Source organism: Balaenoptera borealis (assembly GCF_965194805.1).
Source record: "Balaenoptera borealis genome assembly, chromosome: 6".
Taxonomy (NCBI): Eukaryota; Metazoa; Chordata; class Mammalia; order Artiodactyla; family Balaenopteridae; genus Balaenoptera; species Balaenoptera borealis.
The window spans coordinates 14118248-14143806 of record NC_138863.1 but is presented as its reverse complement, the minus strand read 5'-3'; the positions used below and the strand labels follow the sequence as shown (position 1 = coordinate 14143806).

General features: G+C 41.7%; 1 protein-coding gene across 2 annotated transcripts in view; it reads right to left on the bottom strand.

Annotated features, from left to right (window-relative positions):
- Positions 1–25559, bottom strand: part of WDFY1 (WD repeat and FYVE domain containing 1) — a 48139-nt gene that overhangs the window by 7548 nt on the left and 15032 nt on the right. The window contains exons 2-8 of one of the 2 annotated variants that reach the window (XM_082395851.1): positions 22160–22227; positions 17669–17742; positions 11000–11054; positions 9365–9515; positions 7648–7760; positions 5366–5492; positions 3104–3209 (exon numbers count right to left, since the gene is read on the bottom strand). In XM_082395851.1, the coding sequence (XP_082251977.1) occupies positions 3104–3209; positions 5366–5492; positions 7648–7760; positions 9365–9515; positions 11000–11054; positions 17669–17742; positions 22160–22227 (694 nt within the window). The remainder of the gene's footprint in view (positions 1–3103; positions 3210–5365; positions 5493–7647; positions 7761–9364; positions 9516–10999; positions 11055–17668; positions 17743–22159; positions 22228–25559) is intronic. The other variant, XM_082395852.1, reaches the window with a different exon arrangement.

Below are 25559 nucleotides of genomic sequence, written 5' to 3'. Positions count from 1 at the left end.
CTCCCCATTTTACAGGCAAAGAAACTGTGGCTCAGAGATTGAAGTGACTGTCCATGTTGGTTAGTGGGTGGAGCTCCCAGTAGACCCAAGAGTCCAGCCCACAGCCCTGCACTCGTCCACTGCGCTCTACACAGCCTCTGGACATGGTCCTCTTCGCTTCAACATGTCAGGGTCTCCAAACATGTTTCTGGAGTATGGCAACCAATGGGGACTGAGTTTCTGCCCTCAGGAAGCATGCTTCTGCCTAAGGGTTAGGAAAGAATATTACTTTGCGGAGCTGGAGGGCAGAGGGGCATGAGGGAAGGAAAACATATGCTTAAAATAATTTGAGATAACAAATGAAAAAATGAACTCAGAAATAAACAGACTTTTTGGAACATATTTTGGTATAAGAAATACCCATAACTTTGTTTCTTTTAACAGAATTAAGTGTTATGGTGTAAGCTATCATGAACCATCCTATTAAATGCTTATTCTCCAAGGAGACAAAGTTTTCTTTTATGCTGAGAAGAGCTGAAGAGAACATTAATCAAGTTTTCTGTTTCACTCTCTTTTCTACATCTTGTTCCATCTGCCTAATCTGGACGAAGATGATGTAACAAGAATAACCCCAATGCACTGCTGCTGCTAATCGCTGCGTTCATCTACTTTGCACTAATGTATAAAATAGTATCCATTCTGTGATCGACCAGCTCCAGATAAAGTTCTCATTCCAAGAGGATTCATTCTCATTATTGCTACTTGCTCATTTATGTTTCATGCCTACTTCCAGAAAGGAGTCCCTTTGATTACAATCTGGCAGGGAGGTAGATCTGCTTCCAGCCTGCCAGTGTGGTGGCCGACAGCCACTGTAGGCTGGGGACACTCCACTCAGTGTTTCCAGGTGACTCAGAAAGAAATTCCAGCAAACACCGTGGTGCTAGAGAATCTGAGATTAATCCTCTAGGCCTGTGCCTAAAGAAGTCCTACAAATTGTCCAAAACCCTAACTCAAGTTCAGAATCTAATAGATCGGAGGCTGCTTACTTTTGCACTAATATTTACTCAGCTGGTAGAAACAAAACAAAACAACAACAAAAAACCCCCAAAAAAACCTACTAAAATTGCTGCATGTTTTTGACATAATCTTCTTTCCCACCAATACTGCCAATCATTGAGACAGAAAAGCTCGTAGAGCAAAACGTGTTACCAGCTGTGTGCTCATGATTTGGGGTACTCTTCCATAAGTGACTACAAGGAAACGAGTGACACCCACAGGAATGACAGGACTGTCTTTTCTTTCCCTAGAGGCACAAATAAACTCCACACTCACATAACCTTGAAGGTAAGAACTCTGCTTCTACTTTCTACATCTAAAAGAACTTACCAAGGATGAGAATAGTGGATTGAAATCCAAGTGGTTAAACCCTTACAAGAGCCACTAGTAGCATCAGGCCCCAATGGTCTCCTCCCTCATGATCCAGGGAACACAGAATAAGACTGAAAAACAACAGGCCGAGTCTAGGAAATAGAACAGTATACTAGCTGCCACTGTTGCATGTAACTAGCAGATGATAAATATAAAACACAGTTCAAATAAATCTTTGCAAAGAAAGTATTACACATTCTGTAATATCGAGCCAATGTTACATATGTTTAATAACAAGTTACTCTAAGCCTTACCAAAAGATCTTTAGAAAATTCAAAAAGGGAAATTAACCAGCAGATATGCAATCAAGATTTCCTCTATGTGACTTGTCTTACAAGGTCACTAAAAAACTAGCAATCGGTACTTCTCCAGATGACGGACTGCATTTTATCATTTATACGGTAGTCTGTTTCCTTCACCAGATTACAAGCTTCTTGCAGGTCTGAATCTTTGTGTATAAAGCATGGTAATCATAAAGTCTGGAAGTGAGTAATATTGCAATTTCTTTTAAATAGACTGAACCCCTTTGATTACGTCCCTAGGGTATGCTAAAGATGCAAGTTTATTCAGTGAGAATCAGACTCACAAGTAATTAGAGGCAACACAAAGCAGACGCATGCAGGGGTGGGTGGGAATGCTGCATTCACGCCTGGGGTCCACCACAGAGGTGTGCAGCATACTGACCTACATGCTGTGTAAAGGACAGCACCCGGAACACATCATGTGACATCACGCAATACAGTATGTACTGCAATGCAGTATCATTTATGATGCATATGCACCTAAGTTTCCAGACTTTAGGGCCACCCTTTAGATGCTCAATAAATGCTTCTGAAGTTAAACCATAAGTCTTTAACACCCCTCACACTAAAATCTTCTCTGGAATCAACTCCGCTATCTACGTCACAGGTTTTAAACGCCACTTGGAAAAGACAGATAAATACCTGTGCTGGCAGAGATAAGAATGGAAATCCTGCCTGGAAATCATCTGACAACATCTATAAAAAGCATTCAGAATGTACATATCCTTGACCCAAAGGGTCTATTTTCAGAAATTTGTCTGAAATAAATAATTGAACAATCACACAATGACAAGGTCAAAAATGTTCACTGCAGCATTATCTGAAATAGAAAAGAAGACAGAGAGATTGCTTAGATAGAGTGTCTGTCTAAAGAATTGGAAGAGACCTTAGAAGTCATCTCATTCAGCTATTTCACTTTATGCAAGAAGGAACGGAGACTCAGGGAAATTAAGGCACTTAGAACTCAGGTCTCCTGAAAAGAACACTATGTTGACATGGGCTCAGCGGAAAATAAAAGCAGAGTACAGAGATGTACTTTCCCAGAGGAGCTATGCCCCTGGTGCGCGTCTCGGGGACCCCAGGACAGGTGTGCAACCTCGGAGCGCCTCCCCAGTCACTTCCCTGGGCATGCCGGACCGTCTCCCGTGTCCTCTCCTTGCCCTTCTCTGTGAAAATCAGCCTAAATGCCCTGGCTGTGTGTATCGCTTGTCCCTGTGGAAACTCTCCAATGAGTAGTGAATGCAGCGCAAAGTGACATGCAGGACCCTGTCAGATGATAATCAGTAAGAGCTGGGACTGTCTGCACCTTGGCTGGCATCTCCGGTCACTGGGTAGAAAACCAAGAGGCAGGCTGTGGGAGCTCTCCTGATCAGCCTTGCCTTACCCTCTCTTACCTCCTCTCTGCTAACGTCCATGTTCCACACTGCAATTCCGCCGTCTGAGGAACAGGAGACCAGCTGCCTCGTGAGCTGAAGGTAACACAGCGACTGCACCCTGTCACTGCAAACAGCACACACAACAGTTACATGTCTCAATGTGGAAAACACAGACATCACCTTCATGCAGGCTCAAATCTCTCCCCTCGCTGGAATCAGCAACTGACATTTTATCATTGGTGATCTGGATCCCAGTATAAACTTTAATTGGTATTCTATAACTTATTATACAGAATAATAGCTTCTATGAAATAAACACTACTAATCAGTCATTAAGATCTGCAGGTCAGAGTCCCCCACCAGCGGCTGGCAGGAGCCCTATTTGTGGGGAGACGCTAACTCCACGTCTTCCCACACTGCCATCTTGTTTATAGCAATACAATCTCACCTCAAGAAACAAGAAAAATCTCAAATAAACAATCTAACCCTACACTTAAAACAACTAGAGAAAGAAGAACAAAGAAAACCCAAAGTCAATAGAAGGAAAGAAATCATAAAGATCAGAGCAGAAATAAGTGAAATAGAAAGGAAGAAAGCAATAGCAAAGATCAATAAAACTAAAAGCTGGTTCTTTGAGAAGATAAGCAAAACTGATAAACCCTTAGCCAGACTCATCAAGAAAAAAAGGGAGAGGACGAAAGCAATAAAATTAGAAATGAAAAAGGAGAAATCACAACTGACACTGCAGAAATACGAAAGGATTACAAGAGACTACTATAAACAACTATATGCCAATAAAATGGACAACCATGAAGAAATGGACAAATTCTTGGAAACGTACAATTTTCCAAGACTGAACCAGGAAGAATTAGAAAATATAAACAGACCTATCACAAGTAATGAAATTGAAACTGTAATTAAAAACTTCCAACAAACAAAAGTCCAGGACCAGATGGCTTCACAGGCGAATTCTATCAAACATTTAGAGAAGAGCTAACACCCATCCTTCTCAAACTCTTCCAAAAAATTGCAGAGGGAGAAACACTCCCAAATTCATTCTACGAAGCCACCATCACCCTGATACCAAAACCAGAAAAAGATATCACAAAAAAAGAAAATTATAGACCAATATCACTGATGAACATAGATGCAAAAATCCTCAACAAAATACTAGCAAACAGAATCCAACAACACATTAAAAGGATCATACATCATGATCAAGTGGGATTTATCCCAGGGATGCAAGGATTCTTCAATATATGCAAATCAATCAATGTGATACACCATATGAACAAATTGAAGGAGAAAAACCATATGATCATCTCAATAGATGCAGAAAAAGCTTTGGACAAAATTCAACACCCCATTTATGATAAAAACTCTCCAGAAAGTGGACATAGAGGGAACCTACCTCAACATAATAAAGGCCATATATGACAAACCCACAGCAAACATCATTCTCAATGGTGAAAAACTGAAAGCATTTCCTCTAAGATCAGGAACAAGACAAGGATGTCCACCCTCACCACTCTTATTCAACATAGTTTTGGAAGTCCCAGCCACAGCAATCAGAGAAGAAAAAGAAATAAAAGAAGTACAAACTGGAAAAGAAGAAGTAAAACTGTCACTGTTTGCAGATGACATGATACTATACATAGAAAACCCTAAAGATGCCACCAGAAAACTACTAGAACTAATCAAGTGAATTTGGTAAGGTTGCAGGATACAAAATTAATGCACAGAAATCTCTTGCATTCCTATACACCAACAACGAAAAATCAGAAAGAGAAATTAAGGAAACATTCCGATTTACCATTGTAACAAAACAAATAAAATACCCAGGAATAAACCTGCCTAAGGAAGCGAAAGACTTGTACTCAGAAAACTATAAGACACTGATGAAAGAAATCAAAGATGACATAAACAGATGGAGAAAAATACCATGTTCTTGGATTGGAAGAATCAACATTGTGAAAATGACTCTACTACCCAAAGCAATCTACAGATTCAATGCAATCCCTATCAGACTACCAATGGCATGGTTGTTACTACCAATGGACTAAGGAGGAAGAAAACCCTGGCCTCTATTTTTGCTACAGAACACCAGACACTGAGGACTCACGGAAAAGCAGTTAGGAGCAGACTGAGTGAGCCCTATCAAGCAGGGCTCACTGTCTGCTAAAAGACGGGGTTTAGGAGAAAGTAGTCTCAGAATGCTAACACCTCCCCCGACCTGCCCCAACTCAGATTCTTTCCCCAGCCTCACAAACGGTCACGCACTGGTGGCCCTGGAGCAAGAGCGCGCGGCCTTTCCTTCCTCCGATGTCCCACATGATGATGCTGTTGTCGGAGGCTCCTGAGAAGAGTAACCGTTGAATAGGGTCCCACCAGAGGCAGGCGACACTACCTAGGCGTGAGAGAGGGAGGCTAAATGTAACTCTACGTCAGGACATACACATGTGAGGCAGAAGACCGAACGAGGCCTAGCTGAGTCTTTAAGTAAAAATGCATTTTCGTTGTACAAAAGGGCGTTCAACACTTTATCGCGAGCCACAGAGAAGGCACAGCACGTCCGCTGTCCCGAGCTACAAGATTAGGATTTTCAGTTGTATATCAAACTGCTTTGAACACAAATGTGTTTAAAGAAGATTTCCCTCGTCTATACCAAAAAATTATAAAATAGCTGTATATGAGGGTTAGTTCAGAAAAAGCTTTTGAAGAAAAAAAAAATAGTTACCAATATCTAATGAGAAAAGGCAGTGAAGTTTTCTGTGGTTGGTTATCTTATATAAGATTAAAATCTAGATGATTCTAGGGCTCTGGGACCTTGCAGGTGTCTTACCGTAGGATGCCTACGTTTAAGAAAACTGAATTAAGTATCTCAGAGAAAAAAAAAAAGAGATGCAGGTGTACCATACAATTATGCCAGAGAACTTAGGTAAAAAAATCCAAACCCTACATTTCACGCTCTATATTGGCTAAACTTATTAAATTTGATATCCTTGGGAAAATCTTTCTTTCTACAGATTTCTCTTTCAACAGATCTCTTCATTGTTCCATTGACTGCTGCTTGCCTAGAAAAAAACTATTAATAAACTTAATAAAATTGAACCAGTCACACAAGCTAATAATATTTTTGGTGGGTATACAGAAAACTGATAAAGCCACATTCAAAAGCAACCAACAGAGACTAGTTTCTCACAGAAGCTTAACGAAAGTGAAAAAAGAAGTATTGTGCAAAACTGGCTTCAGGGATCAACTCTGCAGAAATCCTGACCCTGTTTGATCCTATGCCCCATGCACTTCAGCTAGAGGCCTAATAGCAGACAAGCAAGGTCTTTCTACATGAACACTGCTAAGTAGTTATCAGAACCCACTCTGTCCTTAGCAACCCAGAGAATACTTAACAGCATGGGGATCATGAGACCATTAGTCATAAACAGAAAGTGGTTTCTGCAGGGCCTGTGCTTTCCTGCCTAAATCTATTCAAACTTAACTGTCCTTCTCTCTCCCTTTTCCCCTTCAAGGTCCCTGATCTGATAGACTCGGTTTTACATACATAGATTAGCTATGGAGGACATTTAACTTGTTACGCTTAAAAACACTATTTTCATAAATAAGTCCATCATTAATTCCTTCAACAAACCCCCAATTCTTCGATGTGAACCAGATGGCCTCAGAGCTTCTCATTTGTTACTCAACATAGCCGATTGAGTTTCAAAGCCCTTCCACGAAGTCTGGCCAACTCACCACCCTACAGAAATGATAAAAGTCCACCCAGTCATTCTTTTCCCTCGGTCCCTCCCCCGGGGATGTTTCCCAAGTAGAGGCAGAACCAACTCATACATTTCTTCTAATTGTACTCACCGACTACATCTTGCTTGGTGTCCTAGAAGGTGACAAATTTAAAACAGTAATAACAACATTCTTCCAAAGGTCTCACCATTTATAAGACATTTTAAAAGGTCTTCAAAAATCATTTAATTTGGGCTTCTCTGGTGGTGCAGTGGTTGAGAATCTGCCTGCCAATGCAGGGGACATGGGTTCAAGCCCTGGTCTGGGAAGATCCCACATGCCGCAGAGCAGCTGGGCCCGTGAGCCACAATTACTGAGCCTGCACGTCTGGAGCCTGTGCTCCACAACAAGAGAGGCCGCGATAGTGAGAGGCCCGCGCACCGCGATGAAGAGTGGCCCCCGCTTGCCACAACTAGAGAAAGCCCTCGCACAGAAACGAAGACCCGACACAGCCATAAATAAATAAAAATAAATAAAATTAAAAATTAAAAAAAAAAAATCATTTAATTTAAAAGGTAAACAAAATAGAAAGTATTATCCACACAAGCAATCTATAAGGGATTTGGACAACACAAAACCCTACCCAACACCCTGCCTTCACTTAGCTTTCACTCTTTGAGATCTTTTGAGATTTAATTCCCCTATCTGGCCAATCAAACTGAAATCTGACAGATCATAAGGAGCTGATCATTCGTGAAACCACAGAGCCGAGAACTAAATTTGGATGCCCAAATTAGGTGAAAAACGGCAGTGATTATACAGCCTACCTTCATGTCCTTTAAGGGTGGTAATAACTGAGCAGGAGCTCTGTTCAAGCTTGAGCAGGGTGATCTGTCCAGAACAGTCGCCGACAAAAGCATACTGGGTATCAAAGTCATATCTGTGGAGAAGCAGTCAAGGACGTATAATACAATCCATCTCAAAGTTATAAAGAAGAAAAGGTACATTCTAAAGAGAAGAAGCACAAACCTAAAACTATGAGAAGAGAAAAGAAATACCCAACTGAAAATCATACAACATGTAAATATGGAAGAAAAAGAATGTTTTAAGCTAGAATTATCAGGAAAATTAATATTCATTCATTCAACAAGAATACACTGAGTAGCTGCTACTATTCCAACCAGTATCCTAGGAATTGGCAGCAAAAATGTTAAGAGCTGATAGAGAAGACAGACATAAAAACAAGTGATTATAAGCAAGTTATAACAAAGTGTTAAAAAGTAAAACACTCAATAATGAAAACAGCCAAAAACAACTGGAAGAAAACTGCTTTTCATGAAATATCTCTGGAAATAGTGTAAAAATGACAGCAAATATGGACGTGAACCCACCTTTTTGGGGGGCCTAGATGATTTAGCGTTAAGTGAAGAGGATGGTTTAAATTGCTGTGAAGAGTTTAATTTTAATCATCCAAAAGGCAGTCATTTGGGGTAGTAGGAAACTTTAAATTTAAAAATATATTAACTATTGGCAACAACTCATTACTTTCTTGGTTGCTTTATGGCCATAGACATTTGTGGCAAATCAGTAGTTTACACACAATAAGATAACTACTATTTTAATTCCAAAACATAGATCAAAAGGAGGACCACAGGCTGGGCCATGATTATGTGATTCTGTGCCATTTTCTATCAATCCATACGAAAGCCAAACACATAACAGAAAAACTTATTTAGCACATGATACATCTGAGTAGTCTTCCCTTGTTTGATTCTAAAGCATATGGTACTATTTTAAATATCTCATGTTGTGCATTCATTTGTAGCACACATTTTTTTATAAAGGCTTTCAATGGAAGAAAAGAATTTTACTACACCAGACATCCAGCTCTCAAAGAGAGACTACTGCGGGGCATTTGCCTGTTGCTGACAGCCTTGACCTCGCCATCACTAAGATACACAGCTACCACAGGCAGCCTTAAGCAAGAGCGAGCTCTACGTGAAACAAATCTCATATAGTAGAAAAATTTGAGACCAGCAATTTTGTAACATTTGGGGTATCCTGAGGCACCTCTGAGAGTATTATAAGGATTATGAACCCTCTCCAAACACACACAAAAAACCTAAAAAACTCCTTGTAGCCCATTTATGAACTCCAGGGTAACAGACCCTTCTTATATTCTCCTGTGGGGTCTGCAAATAAACCATCACCAGGAGAGTCGTTCCTTTCTTTCCTTATACAACAGAAAGTCTTTTCTTTCACTTTGCAAAGCAAAGGAGTGAAGGGAGGGGTCTGCGTTAATGAGGTTTAGGTTTTCCGAGATTCTGTATTAAAACACCTAGAGCACATCCCAGCAGGGAACAGCAATTCATTTAATTATTATCTTTAATAAACCAACTTTATAGCAAAAAAGCAGAGACAGAAATTCTTAGATTTTATGTGAAATATGTAGGCATCGTTCAGTCTTTGGATGTCAATCAGCAATTTCCAAGCAGATTCAAAACTAACTCCTGAGAGCGGGAGGCGCTGGGCGGGGAAGGATACTGCAGACACGAAGCCCAGGAAGTGGAGAAGTGCCGCCCGAGCATGCTCCCACTGCGGGTGCACATCCAGCTGACACACTTGTCGTGGCCGGTGCTGATCACCCACTCTGTGGCCAGGCTGAAGATAATCGCGGTCACCCGGTTCTGATGAGCTGTGGGGACAGAGAGGGAAAGTCTGCGCCCTTCAGGAAGAAATGTGACCTTTGGAATCCAGTCTCCGTGGGTGTGAACTGAGGCTCCCCTTCTCCACTTGGTCGGCCTGCAGACTCACGGGCTCAGCAGTCCTATCCCGGAGATGCCCGCACTCCAAACAGGCTGCAGAGCATGTGCCCGCCCCAACCCCAGATCTATCGCAGGCTCTCCGTGGCCCTGCCCTCTGCCTCCCTACAGGGAAGACCATCAGAAGCTACAGATCATTACAGAGTAATGCTCAAGAGGGATTCAAATAATATATTAGAGAACTGATTAAAAAACACACATACAACTCTCAATGAGTTCCCTATGGAAAATAGCAGTCTTATCTCAACAGAATAGGTTTGTTTGTTTTTTACTGTCAATACCTTTAGTGTTTTGACTCTTTAGAAAACACTGGCACTGTAAAAAAGGGCAACTGAAATTTTCTGAAATTAACCTTTTATTATTTTTAAGATGAAGCATTTGTAAAGTTCTGCATTCCAAAGCAATAGCTGAGAATGAGAAGGTGTTCAATTACCTAACTTCTAGAATATTTGTATTTCCAGGTCAATTGCAAGCCACACCAGGGCAGTGACCTGTCTACTTTATCTGGAACAGGATCTTGCATGCAGCTGGTGTTTAATAAATGCCCAGTTTGATGAATGAAGTCAGAGGCTAGACAGAGACACCGCTGACCTTGCTCTCAGCTGTGTAGGCTGCTTCAGAAAAACGGAGGGGCTCTCTTATAAATCAATCAGCAAAATCAGAAAACACTACAACTCCCAGGAAATATGGGCAAAATTATGAACAGATATTCATAAAACATGACAAATGGCCAACATTAAATAAAGCTTAAATAATTTTAAAACTGAGAACTATTTTTGACTATCAAACTGGCAATAAATATTTATAAAGATCAATATAGACTTAATAATGAACAGGCACTCTCAATCACCACTCATTAAAAATTTACACTATTGCTGGAAAGAGTTTTGCAAAATAAATCCAGAGTATTAAAAAAAGTTTTAAAGTTTGACCCAGTTATTCTACTTTTAGTAATCTGTCTTAAATAGAAGTAATCAGAGTTACAGAATTAGAGTCAGAGTAACCATCAAGGACACACACACACATGTGTATATACATATATGTGAAATACACACACAGATATGTATACACACATATACACACCATCATATATGTTAGTATGTGATATCAAAAAATGGAAGCAGTATACATTTTCAAAAACAGAGGAATGGTTAAATTAAATCTGACACATGCACCCAATGGAATAGTATACAAAATTTCAAATGTTAATAAGCAGGAAAAGGATGGTACATAACTCTGAAGAGCTAATAGCCTCCCACATAACTGGGGTAACAAAACTTTTAAAAAGTTAATGTGAAAACCTAATTTTGATCCTAAGACATGGTATTCTAGTTGTGTGTGTGTGTATGATAATTACCTGGGTAGGTCTTGATAAAGTTCATTTTATTAAAATCTTCAGAAACGTGAAATTCCTAAAAGTAAACACATGCAATAAGAAAACAGTTATGGTTTTAAAAACAACAGGACCTTAACTTTCAAAAGGAAGTAAAATCCAAAAATGGCCATCACCAGCCTCGGGACTCAAGATTAGCTACATAAGAACAATAGGGAATTGCTTCTTAGTCCTGTCCTCGGGTTACCATTTCTTTTGGAAGCAGACAAGTAAAGAAAGTGCTGCTGACCAGTACAGCATTTTTGTCCAGTTCTTCCTCTACAGATGAGTGCTCTGTATTTCCTCTCCCTCTAATTGCAAAGGAGGCATCTTGTTCATCTTGCTCTCTTGGCTTCACTAGAATTTCCTCAAGATGATACATACAAAGCAAAACTACAAAGACCCCTTAGGAACAGAATTCTCAGCACCAGTGAAAATAAGGCATTGGGTATCTGAGGCAATAGAAGAGGAAAATTACGTATATTTAATATAGAAACACACACTAAAAAGGAAATTTAGACACTGTGGGTGTTTTTTTTGTTTGTTTTTTAATACTCCTGTATCTTCCAAAATTTATATAGACTACGTAATACTTTATAACTAGGAAAAAATTAAAAGTACATATTTCTTAATGAGAAAATGAGCCTCAGCATAAAACTGAGAAGATAAAACTCTAAAGAAAAAGCACTAATTAAAAATTCTATTGATCAGTGCTAAATTGATAAGTTCTTAAGAGTCTCGATAACATGGAACATTATGAATTGCTGATTGGTCAGGATGAAAAAAAAAAAAAAAAAACAACCCACAAAGGAATACTGATTCCTTGTCCTCCACCTTGGTTTTTTGCAAAGTACAAAAATGTACCAGCATTTTATATATACTAATTTCTATTCGGGGGAAATCAATAGATTAATACTAACTAATAATAAATTGGATTTACATTGCCCCTTTCCACTGAGGAGCTATAAGAATTTTTATATGCCATCCTAAAACCGCAGAGGGTACCCTTGAACCACGAGCCACAAGAATGGTTCCTAGAGAAATAAATGCATGACCACTACCACCACTGGAGAAGGTATTTGAGGCTTGCACTCGTGGCTTCTCGTTACATATGTGTGCACACATCGCCACGATATTCCTATAAAATCTTCAGAAGGAGTAAAACAAGACCACCGGCATTTATTACTACACAACGTATACACAGCAGCCCCAAGCAGGTGGGAGCTGACCCCCAAGCCTGCAGCTCCCCAGCCCTCACCAGCTGCCCACTGTTGCGTGAACTGCTTAAGCAGAGAGCCTGTCCTTTCTCCTGGCTCTTTCTTTCTTGGCTTTTAAACACACTCAAGGCTTCCTCTCCTTTACTTTAAAAAGCAAAACAAGCAAAGAAAAAACAACAAAATTCTCTTAATGATACTAAAACTTTCTTCATCCCCTCCTCAGCCAAAGCCTTCTCTACAGATGAGCCCACACTCACCACGTTCAGGGTCTCTAGCTCCTCACCCCGGTCACTGTTGAATCCACCGCACCGCAGGGCACCACCCCCGCTGCATGGGAAGGGCTCTCCCTGCAATCACCAGCTGCTGTCTAACTGCCATCCCCAAGGTCGTGTCAGTGCCCTGATCTTAGGCTCTCCTCCCACATGGCCCATTCCGTCTCTGTCTCCCCTGTGGGTTCCCAACTCCCTGACTTTCTCTTAAATGTTGATATTCCCCAGGGAACATGACCTTGGCCCTCTACTCTTCTCATCCTACCCGCTATCCCTAATTGATGCCAGCCACAGGTGTGGTCTCCACTGAGACCTAAATTGGGAGGACTCCCAACCCCAGCCCAGACCAACCCCTTGGGCACATGAACCCAACTGTCAAAGCTGAACCTGTCACCTTTGCCCTCAATATCAGCACATCTCCTGTCTCAGGGAGCAGCTAACCGTTCACCATCATCTTGGCTTGAAACCGGACGCTACCTTATCAGCACTGCTATTAAACACCTACATCTAATCAAACATCTTCCACATATCGGCACACTAAGCAAACAAACAGACACCTGACCGTTCCATCCTCCCGCACCGGATGCTTTCCAGTGGCTCCCCATCAAGCAGTGATTCCCTAATGCACTCGATCCTGAGGGTCACCGAAAGGCCTTGCTAAAATATAGAGTCCCAGGCCCCTCCCTAGCGCTTCTGAAGCTGTGGGTCTGGCATGGAACCAGGCAACGTGAGTTTCAGTAAGTTCCCTGAATGATAAACGTGACTGACTATGCAGGCTTGGGAAGCACGGCTTACACGGTGTAGTCCAGGCTCCTTAAGGCACACTCAGGATCGCCATTTCCCCTTCCTTCCTGGCTGGCTTCCTCGTCAGCCCCACTCCTAAATCAGAGTCATTCAGCACTCAGGCCCGGGGCCTGTCTCTTCTCATTCTCTCCCCAGGTGATCACAGCTATTCTTACGGCTTGAAAGATGCCCTATGTGTACATGACTCCCCAACCAGGGCTCCCACTGGGCTCCAGGCCTGCAAATCCAATGCCAACTCCGCATCGCCATTGGGTGTGTCACTGGTACCTCAGCTGCACAGCTGGTTCCTCACTGTCTTCTTTCCCTCTAAATGCCCCCCTCTCCTCACATACCCCTAAGCCTTTCTCTTCTCAATAAATGATACCTCTGTCTACCAGTGACTCAAGCCAGAAACCTGGCTGTCACCGGAGTTGCTCCTCCTCCTCCCCTCCCCACACCCAACCTGCCACAGATGTATGTCAGTCACCTGCTTCTGTCCATCGTCACTGCCACTGCCCTCTCATCCACAAGGCGACAACACCTGACGGTCCCGCCTCCACTCTTGTGGTCCCTCAATCCACTCTCCACTGAGCAGCCAGAGTGATCTTTTAAAAATGTGAATTAAATCACGCCATTCTTCTGCTGAAAACCCTGTAAGGGCTTCCCACAGATTTACAAAACTTAAAACTTCACCCAGACCTCCAAGGCCCTGCGTGACCTGGCCTCAGCCCACTTGTCCCCTCGCCCCGCGTCCTGCCCCGTCGCTCAGCACCATCCAGCCAAGACGACCCCCTTCAAGTCCTCAGACACGGAGATCTTCCGGCCTCGAGTCTGTACTTGGACTTCACGTCTGGAAAACTTACTCTGGCTCTGCCTGGCTGTCTCCTACCTGCCCTTCAGGCCTCAGCTGAATGTCACATCCCTGGAGCGGTCTTCCTTCCTGACGATCCTGTCTCCTAGGAGCGGGGCCACACATCTCTCTGGATTCCCTCTTTCACTGCGCCTGTTCACTTCTTCACAGCATCTACCACAACCTGCAACTTGATGTTTACTTGTGTATTACCTGTCCCTCCCACGAGGCCATAAGACTCCTGAGAGCAGGGACCACGTCCACCTTCTTCCTAATTAGCACTCTGCACGCATGACACCTAGTGCTGAACTCAAGGCTCTCTATGACCCGCTCCAGCCATCTCTTCAGTCTTGCGTGCTTCATGCTGCCAAGCTGCTTCATTCTTGTTCCCTGCGCACACTCTGACTTAAAAAACCCCTCTGTCTTTGCTCATACTGTCCTCTGCGTCTGGAAGTCCTCCTCCTCCCTCTTTCCTGGTTAACTCCTAGCCATCCTCTATGACTCAGCACAGTAATAGGCTGGCCTTGCCGCTCTCCGGCCAGGTGCAGGCACCGGTCTGTGCTCTCACTGCTCTGTGTGCAGTTCTGTAAAGCAGTGATACTCAAAGTGCGGTCTGCGGACCACTGGTCCTGATGAAAGAAGCAGAGAAACAGGCAATGTGTGTTCAGAAACCTTTACAGCAATTTAATATTATTATGACATCCAAGCAGACAAAACCAGCAAATTTCCTCAATCAACAATGTAATACCCAAAATATCAATCCAGCAAACTAAACTCAAAGCAAACCAAAGGAAAAATAATAGAGTTGAAATACATTATCAGAGAACAGAAAAAAAACAATAGAGAATCAATGATATCAAAACTGGTTCTTTGAAAAAATCAACAAAATTGACACACATTTAGCCAGAGTGGTGAAGAAAAAAAGAGAGACGACTCAAACTACTAAATTCAGGAATGAAAGGGGGAGCGTTACTATAAACCTTACAGAAAGAAAAAGGACTGTAAAAGGCTGCTGTGAACAATTACATGCCAACAAATTAGATAAGCTAGATAAAATGGACAAACTCCTAAAAAGACATAAACAACAAACACTGGCTGAAGAAGAAATAGAAAACCCATAACAAGTAAACAGATTAAATTAGCACTCAAAAAACTTCCCAGGACGAAAAGCCCAGGACCAGACGGTTTCACTGGTGAAAATCTTCCAAGCTGAAGGTCCAAGTCTTTTACAACTCAACAATTAAAAAAAAAAAAAAAAAAGGCAAAGGACTTGAATAGATATTTCTCCAAAGAAGATACACAAATGACTAACAAGCACATGAGAAGATGCTCAAGATCACTAGCTATTAGGGCAATGCAAATCAAAACCATAATGAGATACCACTTCACACCGACTAGGATGTCCATAATAAAACAAAAACAAACCCAGAAAATAACAAGTGTTGGTAAATATGTAAAAAACTTAGAACCTTTATATATTGCTGTTGGGAATGTAAAATGGTATAGCAACTTTGGAAAACAGTTTGGCAGTTCTGTAAAAAGTTAAGTACAGAGTTACCATATGACCCAGCAATTCCATTCCTAGGTGTATATACCCAATAAAATTGAAAACTTCGGTTCACACACAAACTGTTATGCGACTATTCACGGCAATATTATTCATAATAGCCAAAAAGTAGAAACAACCCAACTATCCATCAACTAATGAATGGATAAACAAAGTGTGGTATATCTATGTAACGGAATATTATTCCACCACAAAAAGAAATGAAGTATTAATTCAGGCTACAACATAGATGAACCTTGAAAATACTATGCTAAGTGAAAGAAGCCAGACATAAAAGGATATACATCTTATATGATTCTGTTTACATAAAATGTTTAGAATAAGCAAATCTCTGAATTCAGAAAGTAGATTAGTGACTGCCAGGAGCTGAAGGAAAGGGGACTGTAGTGTGACTGCTAATGGGTGCAGGATTCCTTTTTTTGGGGGGGTGGAGGAGCTGATAAAAATGTTGTAGAATTAGAGTATTAATGGTTGCATGATCTTGTAACTATACTATAAGACCAATGAATTGCACACTTTAAACTGGTGAATTTTATGGTATATGAATTACATCTCAGTTAAATATATGCACACACACACACAGTTAGACCCACAAAAATACCAATCTATAATAAGCTGAAAATTTAAATATCCGGTCCGAGACGTATAGCCTCAAAGAGTTATATGAGCTGTTGGCTGAATGACTAGTCCCTAGTCTTGTTTTCCTTCCTCCTCATCTTACACACACACACACACACACACACACACACGCACGCGCGCGCTCTCTCCCACACTGTCCTTGCCCCAGCCTCCTCCTTCATGGGTTCAGGGATCAGGGCTGCTACAGGACTCACGTTCCCTGCACGAAGGCTGTGCTTTGTGGGCTAGACTGAGCACCAAACCATCAATCATGACAGCATTCAGAGCTCCGTGGAACTACAGATGGTCCCTGACTTACGATGGTTCAACTTATGATTTTTCAATTTTACGATGGTGCTAAAGCAATACGCCTTCAGTAGGAACCACGCTTCGATTAATGTTGAGCTTTTCCCAGGTGCCTGATATGCCGTACGGTCCTCTCTCATGACGCTGGGCAGGGTCAGCCGCAGCCCCGCTCAGCCATGCGATCGTGAAGGTTAACAACCAACACACTTACCATCATTCTGGACTCACACAATCATTCTGTTTTCCACTTTCAGTACGGTATTCAAGAATTGCATGAGATATTCAATGCTTTATTATGAAATAGGCTTTGTGTTAGGTGATTTTGCCCAACTGTAGGCTAATGTAAGTGTCCTGAGCACGTTTAAGGTAGGCTAGGCTAAGCTATGATATTCAGTAGATTAAGTGTATGAAATATATTTTCTTTTTTTAATTAATTAATTAATTTTTTTTTTTTTTTAAGTTTTGGCTGCGTTGGGTCTTCGTCGCTGCGTGCAGGCTTTCTCTAGTTGTAGCGAGCAGGGGCTACTCTTTGTTGCAGTGCACGGGCCTCTCATTACTGTGGGTTCTCTTGTTGCGAAGCACGGGCTCTAGGCGCGCGGGCTTCAGTAGTTGAGGCTCACGGGCTCAGTAGTTGTGGCTTGCAGGTTCTAGAGCACAGGCTCAGTAGTTGTGGCACACGGGCTTAGCTCCTCTGCGGCATGTGGGATCTTCCCGGACCAGGGGTCGAACCCATGTCCCCTGAATTGGCAGGAGGATTCCTAACCACGGCTCCACAAGGGAAGTCCCAAATGTATTTTCAACTTACGATATTTTCAACTTACGATGGGTTTATCAGGACATAACCCCATCATAAGTTGAGGAAGATCTGTAGTTTACAATTAAGCACTAACTAAAATTAATCCATTTTTTGGCCTAACATCTGTACTGAATGAAACATTTTCTAATGCCAAACAAGCAGGCATTCATTGTTAGCTTTATTTACACTGTCCAACAGGAGTGAACACGGGAGGTCAATATAATGAATACATTCTGGAAGCTACCTACCATCACGGCTCCGTTATCCTGGCCCACAAATATCCGTCTGCTATCATGATGGTAAGCCATAGCAGAGCAAGGAGCTGCCAGAAAGACAAAGACCACGTTACGCGCAAAGCTAAGCATGTTAAGTCATTGTTCAAGGTACATTATTAAGAAGAGCTATAAAACTTAGGTTAAAAGAGGGCAAAAACACTTTATAAAAAAAAAATTACTAAAATTCTGTTGTCTTAGTGTAAAATATTAACTTTAACAATCTTCCAAGTTACTTTTATAACTTTGGGTGACGCGAGCTCCATGAAGTTTCATCTGATTGAAACTCCTACCTGTTTCTGGAAAGCTCTGGGGTCCAGTGCTTAGAGAAGGTGATCTGCTACCCAAATTCCACAGGTCATCCTGCCCCTCCCGCTTCCCCATCGCACATAAAACAGCACCTGGCATCTGTGGAAAGAAGGGTTCCCAGCACCACAATTCCCTTTCCGTGGCATGTGAGCAAGCTGGGAAAGCCACTTTGGGATTACTTGTTTTTTTTTCCCAATGATGAAAAAAATGTTCCGTTTTGTGATGACTCACACAACTCCAGTTTATGGTAACGAGTTGTGAGGGGTAGACATGTTCCTTTGTCCATAGCATGTCATGTGACTAGGACAGCCCCGACTCTTCCCATGTATGCACCCCTCTTCCAGCTTCTACATAGTCTTCTTCCAGAAAGCATGGGCCAGAGAATGAGTTTCACAAAGGAGAAACTCTAAATTGTCTCCTCTGCTAAAAATTAGAATTAAAGTGATTTAGAAAATGGAACATTTGGAAAAAGAAATGTTTGGGTTCACTTCAGCCTTAAGAATTTTAATTGAGTGTGGAAAGAAATGCATGCTAGGAAATAAACAAACAAATCTGAGTTTATTTTGAAATAAAACTTCTTAAAAAAAGTAAAAGAAAAATCTTATAAATGAAGTTACCATTTGCAAACAGTTTAAAGTTCTCTAACTACAATGGCTGATATTCTCCACCAAAGGAAGAAAATAAACTACAATACTGAATTGTACTCAAAGGCAGAAACATAGTTAGCTGTATGATCAGACTATTTCAGTTGCATTCAAAAAACTATCTCGTTGAAATATAGAGACCAAAACTGTCTACACACAAAACAATTAGAACTGACTACAAGTTTGTACACCCTTATCCACCATATTGATGTTTGAAACTACAAAGAACGATCATGTTTAAGAATTATAACCACAAAGATATATGTGTCTTCATACAAAGTGCTTTTTAATAACCATGCATAAAATTATCTTTGAGAAATCAAATCTCTTTGATGATTTTAAAGATTCACTGTCATTATTTTTGCTTGCTTTTCAGTTGGTACTAAATCTTAATGCTTTAGTTTTAAGCTTCTTTTCAATTCTTTTTATGCCCAATGTTATAACTAACTGTACATAAACATGTTAAAATCTTTTGTGTAAAAATTACAATGTGCTGAGTAATTTTATAAGACTAGAGAATTCTCACATATTTAAAAAAAAAAGCCTCGCTAGTTTGCTTTGTATCTAAAAATGTCCTGGCTTTTTTCCTAGAAGGGAAGCTTCTACTGAGATAAACTATAATTTTTTTTTAATGTGAATGTTCACATAGCTTTATAAACAAGCAAAACACAAATCATCTTTCAAATCAGTGACCTTTTAAAAAGGCACCATTGCAGTCCAAAATCATATGCTTAAAACTTTAGTTTTGTAAACAAAGGGTTTTCTGGAATATAGTCAGGCTCTTTCATTTATGTATTCCTTATGGCTGCTTTCACATTACGATGGCAGAGTTGAGAAGTTGTCACAGAGATTATTTGGCCCATAAAGCCTAATATTTATGTCTGGCCCTTTGCAGAAAAAGTTTGTGGACCCACCCCATATTGCAGTGAGCAGCACAGTTTTGGAGTCAGATGGGCATGAACTGGAATTCCAACCTCTGGCCTCAGTTTCCCTGTCTACTAAGTGGTGAAAATATCGTCTACCTTATATAGCTGTTGGGATGATTTCATAAAATAGTACCAAAAAACAAAAATGCATGAGGCACATAGTAGATACAGAAACTAAGAGTTACATTTTTCTTCAGCTAAAGCAGATTCTGAAAGTTATTTTTGTTATGTGAGGTAATGTTCTGAATCATAATTGGTCCACGTATAGCAACATTCTAAGGTTTGCTTACTGATCACCTCTGTCAGGTCACAGGAAACAAATCGGTGGATGGCCACTAAAACGTCCTCAACTGGGTAATCTGCAGACAGTTTTTAAAACCAACATGGCACTTTCCTTCTCATACTTCAAATTTAATTTTAAAATAAAACAGACAAGCAGTTATTTCTCAAAATTCATTCATTCTGTTTTCTTCTGGCAGTGTTCTTGCAATTTCATCAGTAGACACCGTTCCAGATGGAGGTGATAAAGAGGCATCTGGAAGCAACAGGCTGCATACGTGTAGATACAAACATGAAGGTGTCAGTCACCCACAGCAGAGATGTGTTTTTACCAGTCTTTCCAGCCACAGCGCTGGAAGCTACTTCTGGAGGCTACAGTTAGGCCAAGATAGCAAGGGATGGCAACAGAGAAAGCAAAGCCATGTGCCCAAGACCCAAAAGCCAAGGAAGAGTGTGCACTGCTACTGCTAGGTTCTGGTGCCCTGGGAGAGAAATCAATTACAAAGTGAACTAAATATCTGGGGGAAATACAAGCCAAGGAGTCACTGAACTAAACACTGGACAAACATCTATCTCAGTCTCTCTCTGTTCTTAAGAGCATGAACTCCAAGGTTGAGGTCTCAGGAGACTGAGCTGTGGCCAGATTATGAAGTGCGGGGTAATGGAGAGGAGGGAGGGATAACAGCAAGAGCGTTAGCAGGACTGGCCACAAAGACGGCAAAACATCCCCCAGCACAGGTAGCAGGTCCCCAGGCTGTTGCTGTTCCCGGCTATCAGATCTACCACTGGGTCACTGGAAGTAAGGAGTTATGTGTCTAAGAGAAGCCTCTTATTTTTCAGTTGGGTAAAGGATAGGCTCAGAGGCCCAGGGTATCCCACCTACCTCTGCCCTGCTCCCTAAAAATCCCAAAGTAAATTTATCAAACGGGCTCCACAAGCACATTCACAAGACATCAGCTGCTTCCTATTTCACACTGAGTAACCAAGGTGACAAATCCACAGACACACACGGACACAGGATGGGAGGTACTACTTACTGCCTGGCACAGTAAATCATGATTAGGGTTTCAGGTAGTCTTGACACACTGCATATGGTAAAGTTTTATGGTTCCTTTTAAAATAGTTAGCTTTATACCAGTATTCCAAAGAGTCCACTTCATTTTCATTGAATGGTTATCAAGATAGAGAAGATAACCAGCCTGCCCAAGCTGTCAGTAGAAGGCAGAACAAATGAAAATCCTGATAAACTATTAATTATTTGTGGAAATGCTTATAGGATCTAAACCCTGCACGTACCCTGCGATAAATGTGCAGATGAGAAAGTGCTAGCCAAGAAAGGAGGTGCTTGGAAGGATAATTCAAGCTGATATAAGGAGTTTGCTGAATAACAGGCAGCTCTGTGTTTGTAAGAAACTCCACAGCCCCCGGAATAACTCTTACGGGAACTATGAACCGTGTCCACAGCGTCTGGAACTAGCAAACACTCTTCTTTGGAGAACTTCGTAACAGTCGTCACTAGCAAACCATCAAGCCTGCTCCAGAGCCTTTTGTCTTTTCCTAGGGGATCCTCTGATTATTGAAACCTTAACTGAGGAAAACCCCTCATTAAGGACCAAAACCACCAGGAAATAAGCAGCTACGGATGCCTTCCGTGTGGCCACTGCGGGTGGCAGGACTCAGCCCCAGCTTGGACCCGGGTGGTATCCAGGCACTTTTTTCAAGAAAGGATGGAGAAGTGGGAGAGAAGGATGCAAAGCTGCTTAGATCTGCAGGAAGGGTTGGATTTAAATGTAATTTTATATCACTACATCTCAGGGCTGTTCTAAAATCTCAATGCAAAAGCTTTATCATCAGGGTTTATTTTCAGAACATATTTGACTACTGAGAAAAATCTCCATTTAGAATGCGTTGTGCCTTGTACCAGATCTCTCAACAGTACCCAGAGTTTATGAAAAAGTTGGGCAAAAGGCCAGTTAAGAAGGCAGAGGAGTGTTCAGAGCTCTGTTTTAGTGTCAATATCAGCTATTACTAAGAAGAAAGTTACTACTAATAGAAGTTGGCAAAATGAAGACAAAGGAAAATGGAGGAGGTGGGAGGCTTTCCTCTTCCTTTTATTTTTTCCAGTTCTGTTCAAGTCCGCTTCAGTTAAGCCGGTAGACCCAGCTTCATTCGCAAGAGAAAGGGAGTTTTCCCATGGTTTAACACAGCCTATCAGAGGTATTAGGCAACTAAGAAGCTCATTTTGAAATCTAGCGGCATTTTTTTAATCAGGAATTTTGAAATTTAAATCCTCAAAGACAGCTACTCACAGGCCATTGTGTGGTAAATGCTGGGCCAGTACTGACCGCTGTCTCTTTTCAGCCATACTCGGATAGTTCTGTGGGGAAAAGAAAAGAAAAAAACGAGTAGTTTTTAGTAATTTTACCTTCTTTTCTGCTCCAGGCAAACTTTTTATTTTATTTTCAATACTGTTTCCCATTGACCTTATAACATTAATCAACTGGAAAAATTAGACAAATACACACACAGAGTATTATGGTATACTTTATACTAGTATATATGTGTATATACACACACATATTATATAGTTACCTACAGTATGTCCATACATGGTAAGTTTTGCAGTAACTAGGAGTCAGGATTCTAAATAACTTTAATAATATGGAAAATGTTCATTATATAATGATATACAAAGAAAGCTGAGAACTATTAACTACTTTTCTTGGCAACAAACTGCAAACTTGGTCGCTTGGCTGCCTCAGCCAAATGAGAGTCGTAGACGTAAATGGAAAGAAAATGTTTCTGGAGAACTGGGAGCGACGTGCGTACAAAGCAGAGCCCACACCACTGCTCGTTCACAGATAATTCCCAGTCGTCTCGGCCCCGGGAGGAAATCCTTCCACACCCGTCTCTGAGCCTCTCCTTTCACCAGAATGCACACAGAGAGATGAGGAAATCCTGGACACAGGCAGGAAAATGACACACGACCAAAACAGCCAAGGTTTAATATTTTGGCTTATCACCTCAGAAGAACAATATGGAATATTTCTCCAGCACTCATGGAACCTCCAGGAAGCTCTGGGCCTCTTCCTCTTCAGAGTAGGACACTCACTGCCTTTTCCGGCACAGCCGTGCTCTGCCTTCGCAATGACTCCTAACTGTCTCAGCGTCCCTTATTGTCAGCTCTGTCACACTCTTGTATTTCTAACAGCAACGCAGATTCTGGCCCACAGCCAGCACTGAATTAATGGTTGCAACCTTGAACTAAAATACAGTAAGGCTAAATGTTGACACTATGTTTCCATTCTGCTTGAAGTTCAAGACAAGTAAGACAGGTCTATGAGGATAAAAATCAGAATAGTGGTTGCTTCTGGGCGTGAGGACAGAATGCAGTGAAGGGATATGAGGGAACCTTCTAGGGCCACGGTAAGGCTCTGGGGAGTAGGCGACGCGGGTGTATGCATTTTTCAGAACCTGCCCAGCTGCACTTAAGATCTTACAGATTACTGTAAATGATTAGAGCTAAATAAAAGAAAATAAAGACCAGATGTTGACTTCCATTCATCCAAATAAATAAGATGACCTAGCAGCACAGCGGGAATCAGGCTATCTTAAATGTGAACTGGCCGTACAGGCCTTAGTGTGGGAACAGCCATTTGTACAACACGACCCATCTTCCAGCCACTGCTAACTGGTCACGATGGAACCTTCGGCCAAGTTGAATCACTCAGAGTTTTTCTCTACATCCCCCCTCTGATCACAACTGGCCAGACCAGAAATGGGATCCGTCAGTTCCTTCCCTGGGAAATCAGAAACCAGGAGAGACAGACATAGATCAGTATGTCTCCAGTAGTTGACATGACTGTTTCTGGTCACACATTTGGCAATTTGGACTGGAGAATTTTGTACGTTAATAAAAGGGAAAGAATGAAGCCGACCGAAGAGGAGAAGCAGGAGCAAGCTGGAGACAGTCCAGGTGGAAAGTCCCCCATGCCAGCTGCTCCTGAGGCCGCTACTTCCCTAGACTTGGGTTCCGTGAGGCAAATGTCCCAGCATCCTCACCACAAACACCCTCAGCGGCTTAAGCGAGTCTGAGTAATTTTTGCTATTTGCAATCAAACAGGTACTCATACACTGTGTCTGTGTGGGACACCATGAAGACTCTCGGACACCATCTCTTCGTTCAAGCACCATTAAACAAGGTCCTACGTGACAAAGTTCACAAGGCAAGGCAATCAGGCAGACTCCTTCAGGAGTACCTATATTGTGATAGGAAGTTCTAGAAAGTTCAAGTTCACATCCAAAATTAAAAGGAAAAGAGAGAGAAAGATCAGACTAAAGCATCTGGGAACAGACCTATACTTTTTACTGTCTGTAGTTCGACATCTTAAATCAAAATTTGACACTCTTTGAGGTAACGTTTTAAACCACTGTTATTATTTGTGGGTTCTTGGTTACTGTTCGTGATTATTTAGTTTTCTTCTTCCACAAACCTCAGAGGTTAAGACTTTTTCATGGAACAGATCTTTCTAGTTTGAAACCATTTAAATGAAGCTATGAAAAATACTTAATGGGGACTTCCCTAGTGGCACACTGGTTAAGACTCTGCCTGCTAATGCAGGTGACACAGGTTCGAGTCCTGGTCCAGGAAGATCACACATGCTGCGGAGCAACTAAGCCCATGCGCCACAACTACTGAGCCCATGCGCCACAAGTACTGAAGACTGCATGCCTAGAGCCCATGCTCCGCAACAAGAGAAGCCACCGCAATGAGAAGCCCGCGCACCGCAACAAAGAGTAGCCCCTGCTCGCCACAACTAGAGAAGGCCCGCACACAGCAACGAAGACCCAATGCAGCCAAAAATCAATAAAAAAATAAATTAAAAAAAGAAACTTAATGGCATGGGAAAATGTTCATGATATAATGTTAAGTAAAAGCCCTATACAAAATTGGTAAGTGCAGTATACCAACTTTATTTTACAGTACATCTGGTCAAACCTCTAGATCCAACTACCAATCTATGGGAAATGCAGAGGAACACAGTATACATCACCACTGGGGTGCATTCAGCAAAAATCAAGACTGCAGGAAACTCTATAGACAAATGACCCAGTTTCTTCAACATGTAATTTGCAAGGGGGAAGAAACAGAAATGGAGCACCAGCCTGTGACTAAAGAGGTCTTAACAGGCACGTCAAACATTCTCAATGTGGAGACTTGGTTAAATCCTGATTCAATCAAACTGTTAAATATACATATATTATTATGAAACAATTGAAAATACATACAGTGACTAGATATTTGATATTAAAAAATACTGTTTAGGGACTTCCCTGGTGGCACAGTGGCTGAGAATCTGCCTGCCAACGCAGGGGACATGGGTTTGAGCCCTGGTCCAGGAAGATCCCACATGCCGCGGAGCAACTAAGCCCGTGCGCCACAGCTACTGAGCCTGTGTTCTAGAGCCTGCAAGCCACAACTACTGAGCCCACATGCTACAACTACTGAAGCCCGTGCGCCTAGAGCCCAAGCTCTGCAACAAGAGAAGCCACCGCAATGAGAAGCCCGTGCACCGCAACGAAGAGTAGCCCCCGCTCGCCGCAACTAGAGAAAGCCCATGCGCAGCAACTAAGACCCAACAACGAAGACCCAATGCAGCCATAAATAAATAAATAAATAAATTTATTTTAAAAAAAAATACTGCTTAT